Below are 12,996 nucleotides of genomic sequence, written 5' to 3' on the forward strand. Positions count from 1 at the left end.
TGATTTGAAAAGCCATACACTGTCTGAGGCGATTTAGGCTTTACAGACTGAATAAACGTGGGCAACTTGAGGTTGACATTTACCTACCAGTACCTTAATGGGAGTGGAACCCATATCCTCTGTGGACACAGCGAATATCGTCTTACCACGCTAACAGCTCGACCACCGAGACGCACAAATATAACAAAAGATTTTAAAAAGAGAACCATTATGTGAGATGACTCACCCTCATCTTTACAATAAGATGAGTAAGCATTCAAAACAATCAATGTCAGTTGAAACTTTGCCATCCTCACTAGAGTAACATCTTGCTTCCCATTCACATGTTTTGTAACTACCAAAATATTTACAAGCTTGTTCTTTTTCTGGTTCTCAAAATAAACGCGACTTTGAGACAAAGCGCTCTTAATTGAAACAGCGAAAAGTATTAATAACTTCTGACTTAGGTGGGTGGGACGAAATTTGATCATATAGTCAGATGAAGTAATGTTCTGCAAAATTAATTTAAGATTTTTTCAAAGTACGATATAAGAAAAATTTGAAAGAAAATGTAGATTTTGAGTTACATGTTGAAAACTAGTGCTATCGATCTAATGTTTTTTTTTTAAATTATTTATTTCAGAACTATATCATAAGGAACGTCAAGAAACACCTCAGCTACCCTGACATCCATTCCGTACCTTTTTGTTTGCCGAATTTCTTCGTAATTGGAACATCTCCTGGCGTAATGCGATGAATCTGACGAAGAGCCACGTGTTGTGGGTGGGCGTGTGGGTTTCCGTACATATGTGCATTCCGCAGCACCAGGAAGCCAAAGTTCTTATCGCGATGCAAACAGAGCAAACCAGGGGAAAAGATGCTGCATGATTTCGAGCTATCCGAACACTTTGGGGTTCCATTTCAACCGAATATGAATAATATCTCAACTTGCTCGTTTTCTAACTCCCATAATCACCGGATGGAAATGTGGATGCAAAAATGTGGGACGCTCGCCTGTTAGTTTTGGTTCAGTTGAAAGAGAAAGCAACTCACGATTAACATATTTGCGGTGCTCCGAAATCCAACAACGCATTGAGCTAAACTTGTTTGGTGTGGTTTTTCCTGAACCACCAAGTTTGTGTTTCCAAAGTGATAACGCTAATAGGGTTGTTTTGTATGAAGCTTGGAGCATTTGTCTTTCCTTTGAATTTGTTGTTTCTAATTTTCCCATTTTGTTTTTCGTTTCAGGTTTCTATTAACTTTCTTAATCGTTTCAGGCACCCTCAGCACGTTGAAAGATTTCACACCGATTCATCGTTTTTCTAACATTCAGTTGAAAGCCAACCCATTATACGAAGATTATTAATTTTTTATTTTTCTCATTTTACTTTCTCATCAAAATTTCACACAACAGAACCCCGATTCGTCCTTTTCGCCTAGAGCTGCTGAGGCTCGTCGATCAGCAGAGATAGACCCTAGGATCCCCACTTTATCAAAAAAAGGGGGGAAACACGCTACTTCACCACTTTACCATAATATGAGCGACGGTGTTGTGGTATCGACGATTGAATGTCTAGATAAAGTATTGGACGCCGAGGAGGAAAGCAACCATCACGAGACGGAGGTGGGACAGCACGAAGTAGAGCAACAAGAGGAACAAGAGCAGCAGCAGCAGTCGCAGAAAACATCGATTGAACTTAATCTTCTTAGCTTGGAAGGACCTCAAGAAGCGGAAAACCCACAGAAGCAGCAGCAACAACTGGCCACAATGACGCAGAATAAGGTGGGTTGTTTATTACTGATATTGCAAATCAATTTTTTTTTTATATCCCAATATAATTTGAAAAACGCCCAATTTCGTAAACAAATTGTTATTTTTGAAGGAAAAAAACCCTTTTTTTAAACTGCGACCCAGAGATGGGTCTTGACTCAAACATTCAATCAGCGAAACTTTTTTGTAGAGAAATGAATCCAACTTAGATGAAATTTCAGGGACTAGATAAGAGAAAATCGATGTGAAAAACATGCGAAAAAAATTCGCCTTGTCTCCCAGTAGGACTTGAACCCACATCTTGCGCCTCTCCGGGGCCCATGTATTAAAATTCTACTACAGGAAACCAACCTGGCGTATGAATATTATACTGGTTGAGTGTCGATGTCTATCGGAATGAAGGGAATAGTTCTCCCATGTGATCATAATCATTTTTCTTGGTCTATTTCTATTCCCATCATTTCATCTTACGGTAGTTGGAATCAAATTGGACATCAAGTTTGGACATCGATTTTCTCTTATCTAGTCCCTGAAATTTCATCTAAGTTGGATTCATTTCTCTACAGAAAAAAACCCTTTTAAGTAAAAATTACACGTTTTTGAGTCCGAACGAAGCGGTTTGGTTATAAAAATCGTCCTTTTGCCACAGCACTTGGAATTATTATAATAAATTTTAGTTTCAATGATTAATGTAACTTTTTGGATGTAATCGATAATATCAAACTACAAAACTTGCCTTCGGTTTTATCGGCGACAACCTTCCGTCAGCTTGACGCTCCTGGACCACTTTTAAATTTCGAATTTTCCGATTTCCTTAGGTGATTTTTGAGGATAAAAAACCGAAACTTTGAGCGCTTTTAGGCACTCCAAATCAAATCCGATTGAGCTGAATTTTTGCACAGGTCTACAAAATTTACACATATGGTTGGATTGCGAAATTTGACATGACTTATTTGACTGCGACCCTAATCTACATTTACTGCTTTGAAACATATAGCGGTATTATTTTTAAACTGTGTGTTTTATAGAGATGATAACGTAAACAGTCGAAGTTGTTGATGTTGAGTCGAACTCTAGCTTTTCCAATGGATACATTAATTATGTTTCAAAAAGTAGAAAATATAATTTGATACAAATAAGAACCGTCAAACTGGGCATCATTCAACAAGAGGATTAGATGCAACATTGTGTACCACAACACTTATTCTGTTTTTATTGTTATATAGTGTAATAAAGTTATCATTTAATAATAACAAAACGATGATGCCAAAGTTTCTCACATCGTGAGATAGTTTTTTAATGTGTTTGATTTTCATAGAAAATTTAAAAAGCCGAACTATAGATTTACAAATTTTTAAACTTAAGGATGCCCTTTAAAACTTTACACAGTATGACGGATTGGCCTAATGATATCACCTACAAACTTTATATTGCTTTTATTATTCTCTACCTACGCTGTTGGTGTAAAAATATATTTTGGACAAACAACTATTTTTTAAATAAATATTTATAAAATTCCGTTACTAGTTTTTGCTAAAATGCAACAACATGCAAATCAATGATTCACCGTTTAAATCTTGTTTCCATAGGCTGGAATATGATTGTTTTGCACCACGCGTTTGTTAACTTTCAAATTACATCCATCCAAACATTAATTTTTATGATTTCAGGTTGTGATTTTTTTGTAGTATTTTCTACCACGAAATGTATACAGCACCCTTATACTTTCTCATAAAAAATTGACTCTAAAAACGGCAAAACTGCAATAACTGCAGATGGTGCTTTATGTGTAACGAAATTACAAAAACATCAAAAACTCAAACTTTTTCATTTAGATTTTTAATTTAAAACAAAGGTTGTTGCAACTTACCCTTTTTTCCTAGTAGGTTGAAAATCGCATTTTTTTTTTAAATTAGAAATAACTGGTGGAACCAATAATTTTTCTGACTACGTTAATTTGATGTCCCATTAACCTTAACACTTGTGTCGTACAAGCGGTATTATAATCTGTGGACATTTAGTTTTTGGAAGCCATTTAACTTGAAAAATGTTGCATGATGCCCCAGGTGACGGCATACAACGTATTTCATTTAGTTTTTTTTGTTCGATTCTGTTCTCGTTGAGATGCTCTCGGTAACTTGATGGTTTCATTTTCTGTCGCGTAGGGTACGTTCTTTACAAAATGGCAAAAATATGTTTTCGATATTTTATGCTCTGAAATACACTAAAGTAAAAAAAATCATGTTTAAACCCAAACAGTTTATTTTAACAATTTGTTGAAAACGAGGTCAAGAATTTTTTTTCAACAACTTTACGTAATTCTTCCATTTCTAAAAAAGTGTTTTTTTTTTTAGAAAAATGCTTATCATTCCATTCGATTTGGATATACTTTGCAACAATCTGGATTTTACAAAAAGTCCTGTGAATTTGAAAACTATTTTTTTGTAAAATGAAAGTTAACAGTTCCGTTACATTATCACTTTTTAATAATTGTGACAAGTGAAAAATAACGTCACAAACAGCCAAAATCAAATGGAATGTTAACATTAGGCACACATGCTAAATTAGGATCACCCACCCCAATAATCCGCAATTTGAATAACTTCTCAAAGCTGAAAACTTCAATTTATAATCTGGAATAAAAATATTAACTACCAATGACTATTTCATTCCTCATTCCGTTATTTCAAATCTGATTTTGAATCATATAATTTGTGTACATCTAATTAAGATCATGAAATCTTGAATTCAAATTTGAAATATGAATTTTAAATCTGATTGCTGATTAATCAGTCGAAATCTGAATCTTCCATTTTTTCAATTTTTTCATTATTCAGATATCTAAATTTGAATTTTTGATATATCATATGAATCGCAGATGCCACATTTTATCAAAACTCTATTTTTTTACTATTAAAGTCGTTTTACCTCATTTCTGGCATTTGCGGTTTTCTATCAACGTGAATTTTTTTTCCTTAAACATTTTTGCTCGAAGAATGCATATAAACCGATTAGTAAACATGTGCAGGTGCTGTTCAATAAGTCAGCTTAAAAATATTTCATAATAGTAATTTGCTTTATATCATAAATTTTTGAAAAAATTCCAAGGTGTTGACATATTTTCATGACATATTTTACATGCAAACTTTTTGTATTTACTCAAATTAGCAATCAATGAGCTTCTTATTTTTATCCACAAGCATTACAACTTTACGCATTGGTGAACATATATCAAATATTCAAAAGCCAGAAAATAAGTATTCGGTTCAAGTTAGCTTAATTTTCTGCTATAATAAAGATTTCAGTTTGAATCTTTGTTTTTGAAGAATCTTCAATAAAAATAATAACAAACAAAGGAAATATATTTCCAGCAAAGTTTTAACTGAAGATGAAATAAAAGATTTTTTATCAACAATAATGTATCATAAATGAATTAATATTTCATAATAAATATACTTAGTAAAGAATTGAAAACCATAATCTAGATTTAAATAAAATCTTAGAAGAAATCGAGATCTTACATTAAATTTGTGTATTCACTAAGTTTGTGTTTCCCAACTGACTCTGATAGAAAATTAAACTTTAACTTTGAATCAAGAATTAAAATTATGAAACTGCGATATCCTGAAATTTAAATCCTTGATGAAATTCTTGCATTGAAGCTATAATTAAGACAATAAAACTTAAATTCGAGCTGAATCTGAATCTGTTTGATAAATTTTTATTCCAAATATGAATTCTACATTTTCAACCTTAGTTCCAAACCTGAATCTTTATTTCAGATAAAAATTCGTGTGAATTAAAACCAAAAAGTGAAATTTGTATCCTGTTCCAGCGATGATCCAAACTAAAAATAATAAACTGAATACGGAATCCAAAATAAGACATAAAATTTTGATTTTTATTTTCAAATTTGTAACCACAAGCTTTGCAATAATTCTAACCTTTACAGACTAGATATTATTACGTAAGTATCCAGGCCGTGCTTATCAGGATTATTTTATCTTAAAACCATGGAAAATCCTGACACCTTGTTTCAAAACTTTTCCCAAAATCTGACTTTGTTTGCTGGTAAAGATTGAACTTGTACACAACAGGAGTTCGAGTATTTAAGGTTACTCGGTCCTTTTTGACGTGGAAACATGCAGGCTACCCAACAAAAAAATCCGGCCAATATCCAGGCAAATTTTGGAATTTTTAAAGGAATCGAGATGAAACACTTGAAAAAATTTTTTTTTCTAAAACACATCAGCAAATTGAGATTCACATTTTAGGTTTTAAGAAATTGTTCATGTTTTTTTTTTTGAAAAAAATGTTTATACCTAGAAATGGTTCGGAAGTGAAATTCATAGTTGTAATGATTAAATTTCATTAAATCTGGGCAATCTGACATACTTGATTGACCTTTGTAAAAATTGAATATTTAGGAGCAAATTACTGGGTATAAATATGTGACACTTTTTTTTTTTCAAAGAAGACTATAAGAATTGTGGACCTGGAATAATATAAACCCCCCCATGAGGATCCAAAACTGCAAGCGAGGTATTCTTCTCAATACTCAACATTTTAAATTGAGAACCAAATAATGATAGTATAGTAAAGTTATTCAAGAGTAACAATCTAGACTAAAAACTAATGCCAAAACATAAAAAAACCCATCACAAGTCCAAAGTTCTGCTACACTTTTTCAAAATGTTCTCACTTGTTCATAGAAGTTCAGGTCTGAATATTAAATTTTGAATAAAGTTTAACCAATTTCGGAGATTCTAATCCCATAATTCCTATTACCAAAATTGTATTCCTTTTTTTTATTTCACATTCAGTATTCAGTTCAGGATTCTAGATTTTCAGTTCGAATAACCATAAGAAATCAGAAATGAAAAGCTGCTTTGAAAAGTTGGTTTGGCGTGTCATATCAAATTTGAATCCTGTTTTCCGAAATCATATGCATTTTCAATATGTTGGTAATAGTTTTCCATGTATGAAAAATAAAAAGAGAAATTTTGTTTGATATTCAAATTCGAAGTTCTTAAACGTAATTCTTACACTCAACTCAAAAGTTTAAAGCTTTGAAATAGCAATCCAAAATTGAACAGTTTGATTCAGATCTTCGTAAATTCATATTTTAATTTAGATTTACAATACCGATTACAAAAAAATAAATAGTGAATTAAGTTTAAACCTGAACTACAGAGTTTAAATAATAGATTCATGAATGAGGACTCTCAAATTTGACTCATAGAATTTTGATCTGAAATAAGATTCCCAAATCGTATTTTTTGTACCATTCAAAGCGCATTTTGAGTTCAGAATTCAAATTCAAAATGCAGATTCAAAATTCAGAAAAAGGTCTAACTTGTAAATAAATATTACAATCTACATAAATTGTTGAGCATTGCAAGAGATCATGAACATAACATATTCCGGACCAAACGAAAAATAACGTTTTATCACTTGCCAACAGTGTGCTACACTTCGAAATATAACTCGAATGGACTCAATTTAAGTGTTAAACTATATTTGACAAAATTGAACACAACAACCTAAAAATGCCTTATTTATTAAATTTAGTCCAGGAGTGTTTGAGGTATTGAATGCCGAATTTTGGTGTTTCTTTTCATAGATTTCTTCGCGGTTCTTAATCTGTTAAGATTGCTCGTCAATTCAATTTCCATATCACCTAAAAAAACTGCACAAAATTCTATATTAACATTATTAATACAAGGGCACCAAAATTTGGCATTTTATGTTTCAGAAACCAATGAACAATGAATAATCATCTTTTTTGGTTGATTTGTTATCTCCGTACAATCGTAAAATCAATATGAGGCAAAGAGATGAATTGCACTGATGAGTTTCCAAAAACGATCTTATTCACTTGCACAAATTACATAACAACTTAAAAATTAAAAAGAACAAAAAGGAGATTCACTGCATCCATTAACAAAATTTTAATATTTTATAGATCTAATCTAAGAATTAGGAAAACAAGTTAGTTTAAAGAAAATGTTAACACACCTTTTATATTATTATTAACTTCTAATCACTGCCTCAAAGATAGGAGAAGAAGTTTCCTTAAGAAAAGTCTAGGAGAAAAGGAGGTGTAGGAAAACTCGATCGCGCTATTCACCAAAATGGGTTCTGATCTACCATGACTGCGGGTAATTCCGTGCAGCACATAATTCCGTGCATTTTCCTGATAAAATATTTTTTTTCTATGCGAGAATTATTTATATCCAACATAATTTTATGCTATCGTGTAGACATTGAACTTACGCACAATGCTGTCAAATACCTACAGCATTTCATGCTTTACACAGCCCAAGAAAAAATAAAAATGCCAGCACTTTTCGGTTAAAACGTCACTTTCTGATGTGATGCAAAGCGCTAATGCAAAGTTGAGTCCGTAATACTTTGCCTTCTATATTTTCCTTCGGGGTTTTTCACTTATTACGAAAGTATTTAATAGGGAGGGGCTGGGGTGTAACCAGATTTATTACCAGGTTTATTATAGCTTGAAAGTCATCGCATTTATTTAATCAACAAAAACTGTAGATAAATAACAAAGTTCAGAGTGCACGGAATTAGGTGCACGGAACACATTTTTCAGATGCATTTTTCCAAATTTTTTTGGTGTACATATTTCACTAATGGTGGGTTTGTGACCTTTCGAATCATTCATTTGAATTTTTTACACAGCCTTGAAAAACAAAAATCGCTTAGGTGCACGGAAATACCCGCAGTCACGGTATAACCTTTCCCCTACAAACACAACCCTTCCCTTGGATATTTGAATATATATTCGCAGACGAATAGACCTCCACTGTTGACGATTCGGAGCCAGCGTCTTAACCTGGTCCTAGTCAAGATTCTCGTCGACAGTTGACAGTGGGCCTGCCTCTTCTTCGATGACCTTCTGGATTCCAATCTAGCGCCTCTCTGCAAATCTCGTTTTCATCTTTTCGCAGCGTGTGCCCAATCCATCTCCACTTACGTTTCCGAATCTCGATTTCTAGCGCCCTTTGATGACACCGTCGATGTAGTTCCTCATTCGAGATCCAGTTGCCAGGCCACCAAGCGCGGATGATATTCCGCAGGCAGCGGTTTACAAATACTTGCAGTTTTCGCGTCGTCACCGCATATGTGCACCAAGTTTCGCACCCGTACAGCAATACGGATTGGACGTTTGAGTTGAAGATTCGGATCTTAGTTCGTAGAGAGATCTGGCGTGACCGCCAGATGTTTCGGAGACTCGCAAATGCAAATCGGGCCTTTCTGATCCGGGTTTCGATGTCTTTCCTGGTACCACCATCAGGCGTTATCTGGTTACCAAGATACTGGAAGCACTCCACTTGCTCAACTTGTTGCCCAGCTACCATGAAACTGGAGAGATTTTCTGTGTTGATCTCCATCGACTTGGTCTTTCCGACATTGACTTTGAGACCTGCTGCCTTGGAACTTTCGGTGAGGTCGTCGAGTTCGCTCTGCATATCCGGTTGCGTTTGGGCGAGCAAAACACTATCGTCAGCCAAGTCAAGGTCGTTCAGATGCTCCATTGTTGAAGGATTTCACGCCAATCCTCGGTTCGGTGCACAGTCGATCGATCCAGTCAGAATCTCATCCATTACGATTAGAAAAAGTAGCGGTGATAAAATACATCCTTGTCTCACTCCAGCAGTTACCGGGATTGGTTCGGGCAAGACACCATCGTGCATGACCTTGCACGAAAATGCCTCGTATTGTGCTTCGATGAGATGGACTAGTTTCTCTGGGACCCCTCGTCGCCTTAGAGCCGCCCAGATGTTTTCATGATTAAGTCGGTCGAATGCTTTTTCGAAATCAACGAACGCCAGCAGAAGAGAGTCCTGGAATTCGTTGATTTGTTCCAGTATGATTCGTAGCGTTGTGATGTGGTCCACACATGATCGTCCGGATCGGAATCCAGTTTGTTGCCGTCGGAGACGTAGAGACGGTTTCTTTAAATGGTGTAATAGACTTACCTTTGTTTCTGAGTTTTTCAAAATTAATCTTTGGAGTAAAAAGGGACAAGCGGTTGTTGATTGATCCCAGGTAGTATCCTAGTAACATTCCTTCCTTCTCTCTTCATTGACTACTAGGACGTGCCCAGCGCAGTTCGTCTAGCGTAGTGTCGTATTCGTCCATTGCCCAAAACTAAGTTTAAGAGAAAACCATATCAAAAGAATTCGGTCGTCATGGAAAAAAAAAACTATTAATGTTAACTGGCTTTAAATAGTTTTTCTGTAAAAAAAATCACAGATGTGACCATACGATGCAATATTCATGAATACTTTCATTTAATTTGCAGGTGGCGAAGAAGGAGCTCCCGGAGCGTGGCTCCTGGTCCTCGAAGCTCGATTTCATCCTTTCGGTCGTGGGGTTGGCCATCGGTCTAGGGAATGTGTGGCGTTTTCCGTACCTGTGCTACAAAAACGGCGGCGGCGCTTTCCTTATCCCTTACTTCCTGACCCTCATTTTGGCCGGCATCCCTATGTTTTTCATGGAACTGGCGCTGGGCCAGATGTTGACCATCGGCGGGCTGGGCGTGTTCAAAATTGCCCCAATTTTTAAAGGTGAGTTGCAGGGTTTTTGTAAGATTGAAACAATTAGAACTTATTAGGGTTGTCTCTTTATTTAAGGTATCGGATACGCTGCTGCCGTCATGTCCTGCTGGATGAACGTGTACTATATCGTCATTCTGGCGTGGGCGATATTCTACTTCTTCATGTCCTTAAGAGCAGGTTTGTTACATCAAAATCATCTAACGAAAATTAGTTGACATCGAAATTTTATCGACGTTTCAGATCTTCCGTGGCGTAGCTGCGACAATCCCTGGAATTCAGTCAACTGCGTCAACCCCTATGATCGTAAGGAGCTGCTGTGCTGGGAATCGTTCGGCATCAATGGAACGGTTACCAAGATCTGTTCCCTGAACTCCAACAATGTGACGATCAATGAGTTGACTGACCCCGTTAAGGAGTTCTGGGAGTATGTTTAAGGTTTTTTTTTTGGTTGAAGATCCTGTTATAGTGATTGATTCTCTCTAACAGGCGACGTGCTCTGATGATCTCAAGTGGTATTGATGAGGTCGGAACGATCCGTTGGGAGCTGGCTGGAACCCTGCTGTTGGTGTGGATCCTGTGCTACTTCTGTATCTGGAAGGGAGTCAAATGGACTGGAAAGGTCGTGTACTTCACTGCTCTGTTCCCGTATGTTCTGTTAACCGTCCTGCTGATCCGTGGTATTACCTTGCCGGGAGCTGCCGAGGGTATCAAGTTCTATGTGAGCCCTAACCTTTCGAAACTAACAGAGTCTGAGGTGAGATAGTGATATTGGAATCTAAGGGTAGATCAGATCATTGATTTTATTGATTTTTTAACAGGTGTGGATCGATGCCGTCACACAAATCTTCTTCTCGTACGGTCTTGGCTTGGGAACACTGGTCGCCCTGGGAAGCTACAACAAATTCAACAACAATGTCTACAAGTATGTTGTCAACCTAAATAAGTCCAAGTATTTTCTACAATTTTGTTATTTCCTTGAACTTCTCACAGAGATGCCCTGATCGTGTGCACGGTCAACTCCAGTACCAGTATGTTTGCCGGGTTCGTCATCTTCTCGGTCGTTGGCTTTATGGCCCACGAACAGCAACGTCCGGTGGCTGAGGTGGCAGCTTCCGGGCCCGGTTTGGCGTTCTTGGCTTATCCGTCGGCCGTCCTTCAGCTTCCGGGAGCTCCGCTGTGGTCTTGTCTGTTCTTCTTCATGTTGCTGCTCATCGGTCTCGATTCGCAGTTCTGTACCATGGAAGGTTTCATCACTGCCGTCATCGACGAGTGGCCACATCTGCTGCGCAAACGTAAGGAACTGTTCATCGCCGTGGTGTGTATGATCAGCTACCTCGTTGGGTTGACTTGCATAACAGAGGTTTGTAACTTCTACATGAATCTTATGATTCAAGTGAGAAAACTGAAACCATTTTCATCAAAACAGGGCGGTATGTACGTATTCCAAATACTGGATTCCTATGCGGTGAGTGGTTTCTGTTTGCTGTTCCTGATGTTCTTCGAGTGTGTTTCGATCTCGTGGGCTTTCGGAGTGGATCGTTTCTACGACGGTATCAAGGACATGATCGGCTACTACCCGATGGCCTGGTGGAAGTTCTGCTGGGTTGTTACGACTCCGGCCATCTGTGTGGTGAGTATTTGGGTACAGCCGAGGGTTTCTCTGAATGAGAGAGAAAGCCCTACGGTCACAGGTAATTTGTTGTTTGCTAAATTGACTGCGTTAGGGCAAAGCGATTTGAGTTAGTTTCAGGCGTCGTGGGATTAATAATGGAAGAAGCAGTTTTCGACATTTCGGTAAATGGTACGTATAATGGTTCCTAACATTATTAGAATTGACTCATTTCAGATGATAAAACAAGGCTGTGAATTCTGGAAACGCATTGACAACAACAAGACTTGGATAACCTAGAGCGTCTCTTATTTTAGCACTTATTGAGTCTCATATTTTTACTTAATGCTTAAGAAAAAGCTTTTTATTTCTGATATCATATATTGAACCTTGTCCAGCCATTAACGTTTCTAACTTTTACACTATTGAAATAATCTTTTAAATAAATTAAAATCGTTGTAACTATTAACGCTCTTTTTCCTTCATGAAACAATCCGAATTTTCATTAATATACTTTTTATTTATGAAGTAAAGTAAGGTTGGTTTTTGAAGCCCCAAGGTCTTGAAGAATTTTTGTCGATGTTATTCTGCTTGTTGCCAGTCTGTTTAATAAGTGCATCGAAAGTTTTCATACGCTTTTATGTTCGTACTTTCTAGTCAACAAGTGTGTCAGAGAAATTGTCTAAAAAAGTTTTTAAAAAATTACAAGTCATTTGAAAAGGTAGGTACTTAGGCTTTAAAAGTGTTATTTCAATTGAATGTTAAATTTCCATATGACATCTGAATGGGTGAACAAACTATAAATATCTCGATTATCTTTGATTTATCATCTGAAGCATCAAATGACAATCCTAATGCATTATGTTGTTTCAAAACATCACACTGTTATTCTAATGATCATAAATGATGAGGGGATCAAAAAGTGGTTATACTGAATTGTGGGTAAATCGATTATTTGATTTTTAAAAAAATGTAAGTAAATTTTTTTTTGAAGTTCAATATGACGGAAAAGACAAAAAAAAACTCAGTTAAGATTCCGGTCGACAATTAAGATT

At 36.2% G+C, this 12,996-nt stretch overlaps 1 protein-coding gene across 1 annotated transcript; it reads left to right on the forward strand.

Annotated features, from left to right (window-relative positions):
* Positions 1-256: 256 nt before the first annotated feature.
* LOC129744465 (sodium- and chloride-dependent GABA transporter 1-like) lies at positions 257-12,406 on the forward strand. The gene is made up of 8 exons (XM_055736986.1): positions 257-1,762; positions 10,077-10,341; positions 10,408-10,509; positions 10,573-10,756; positions 10,819-11,086; positions 11,151-11,254; positions 11,323-11,692; positions 11,759-12,406. Exons 1-8 carry the CDS (start codon positions 1,517-1,519, stop codon positions 12,074-12,076), a joined length of 1,857 nt encoding a protein of 618 aa, XP_055592961.1. The 5' UTR covers positions 257-1,516; the 3' UTR covers positions 12,077-12,406.
* Positions 12,407-12,996: the final 590 nt, after the last annotated feature.

This window comes from Uranotaenia lowii, chromosome 2 (assembly GCF_029784155.1).
Source record: "Uranotaenia lowii strain MFRU-FL chromosome 2, ASM2978415v1, whole genome shotgun sequence".
Taxonomy (NCBI): Eukaryota; Metazoa; Arthropoda; class Insecta; order Diptera; family Culicidae; genus Uranotaenia; species Uranotaenia lowii.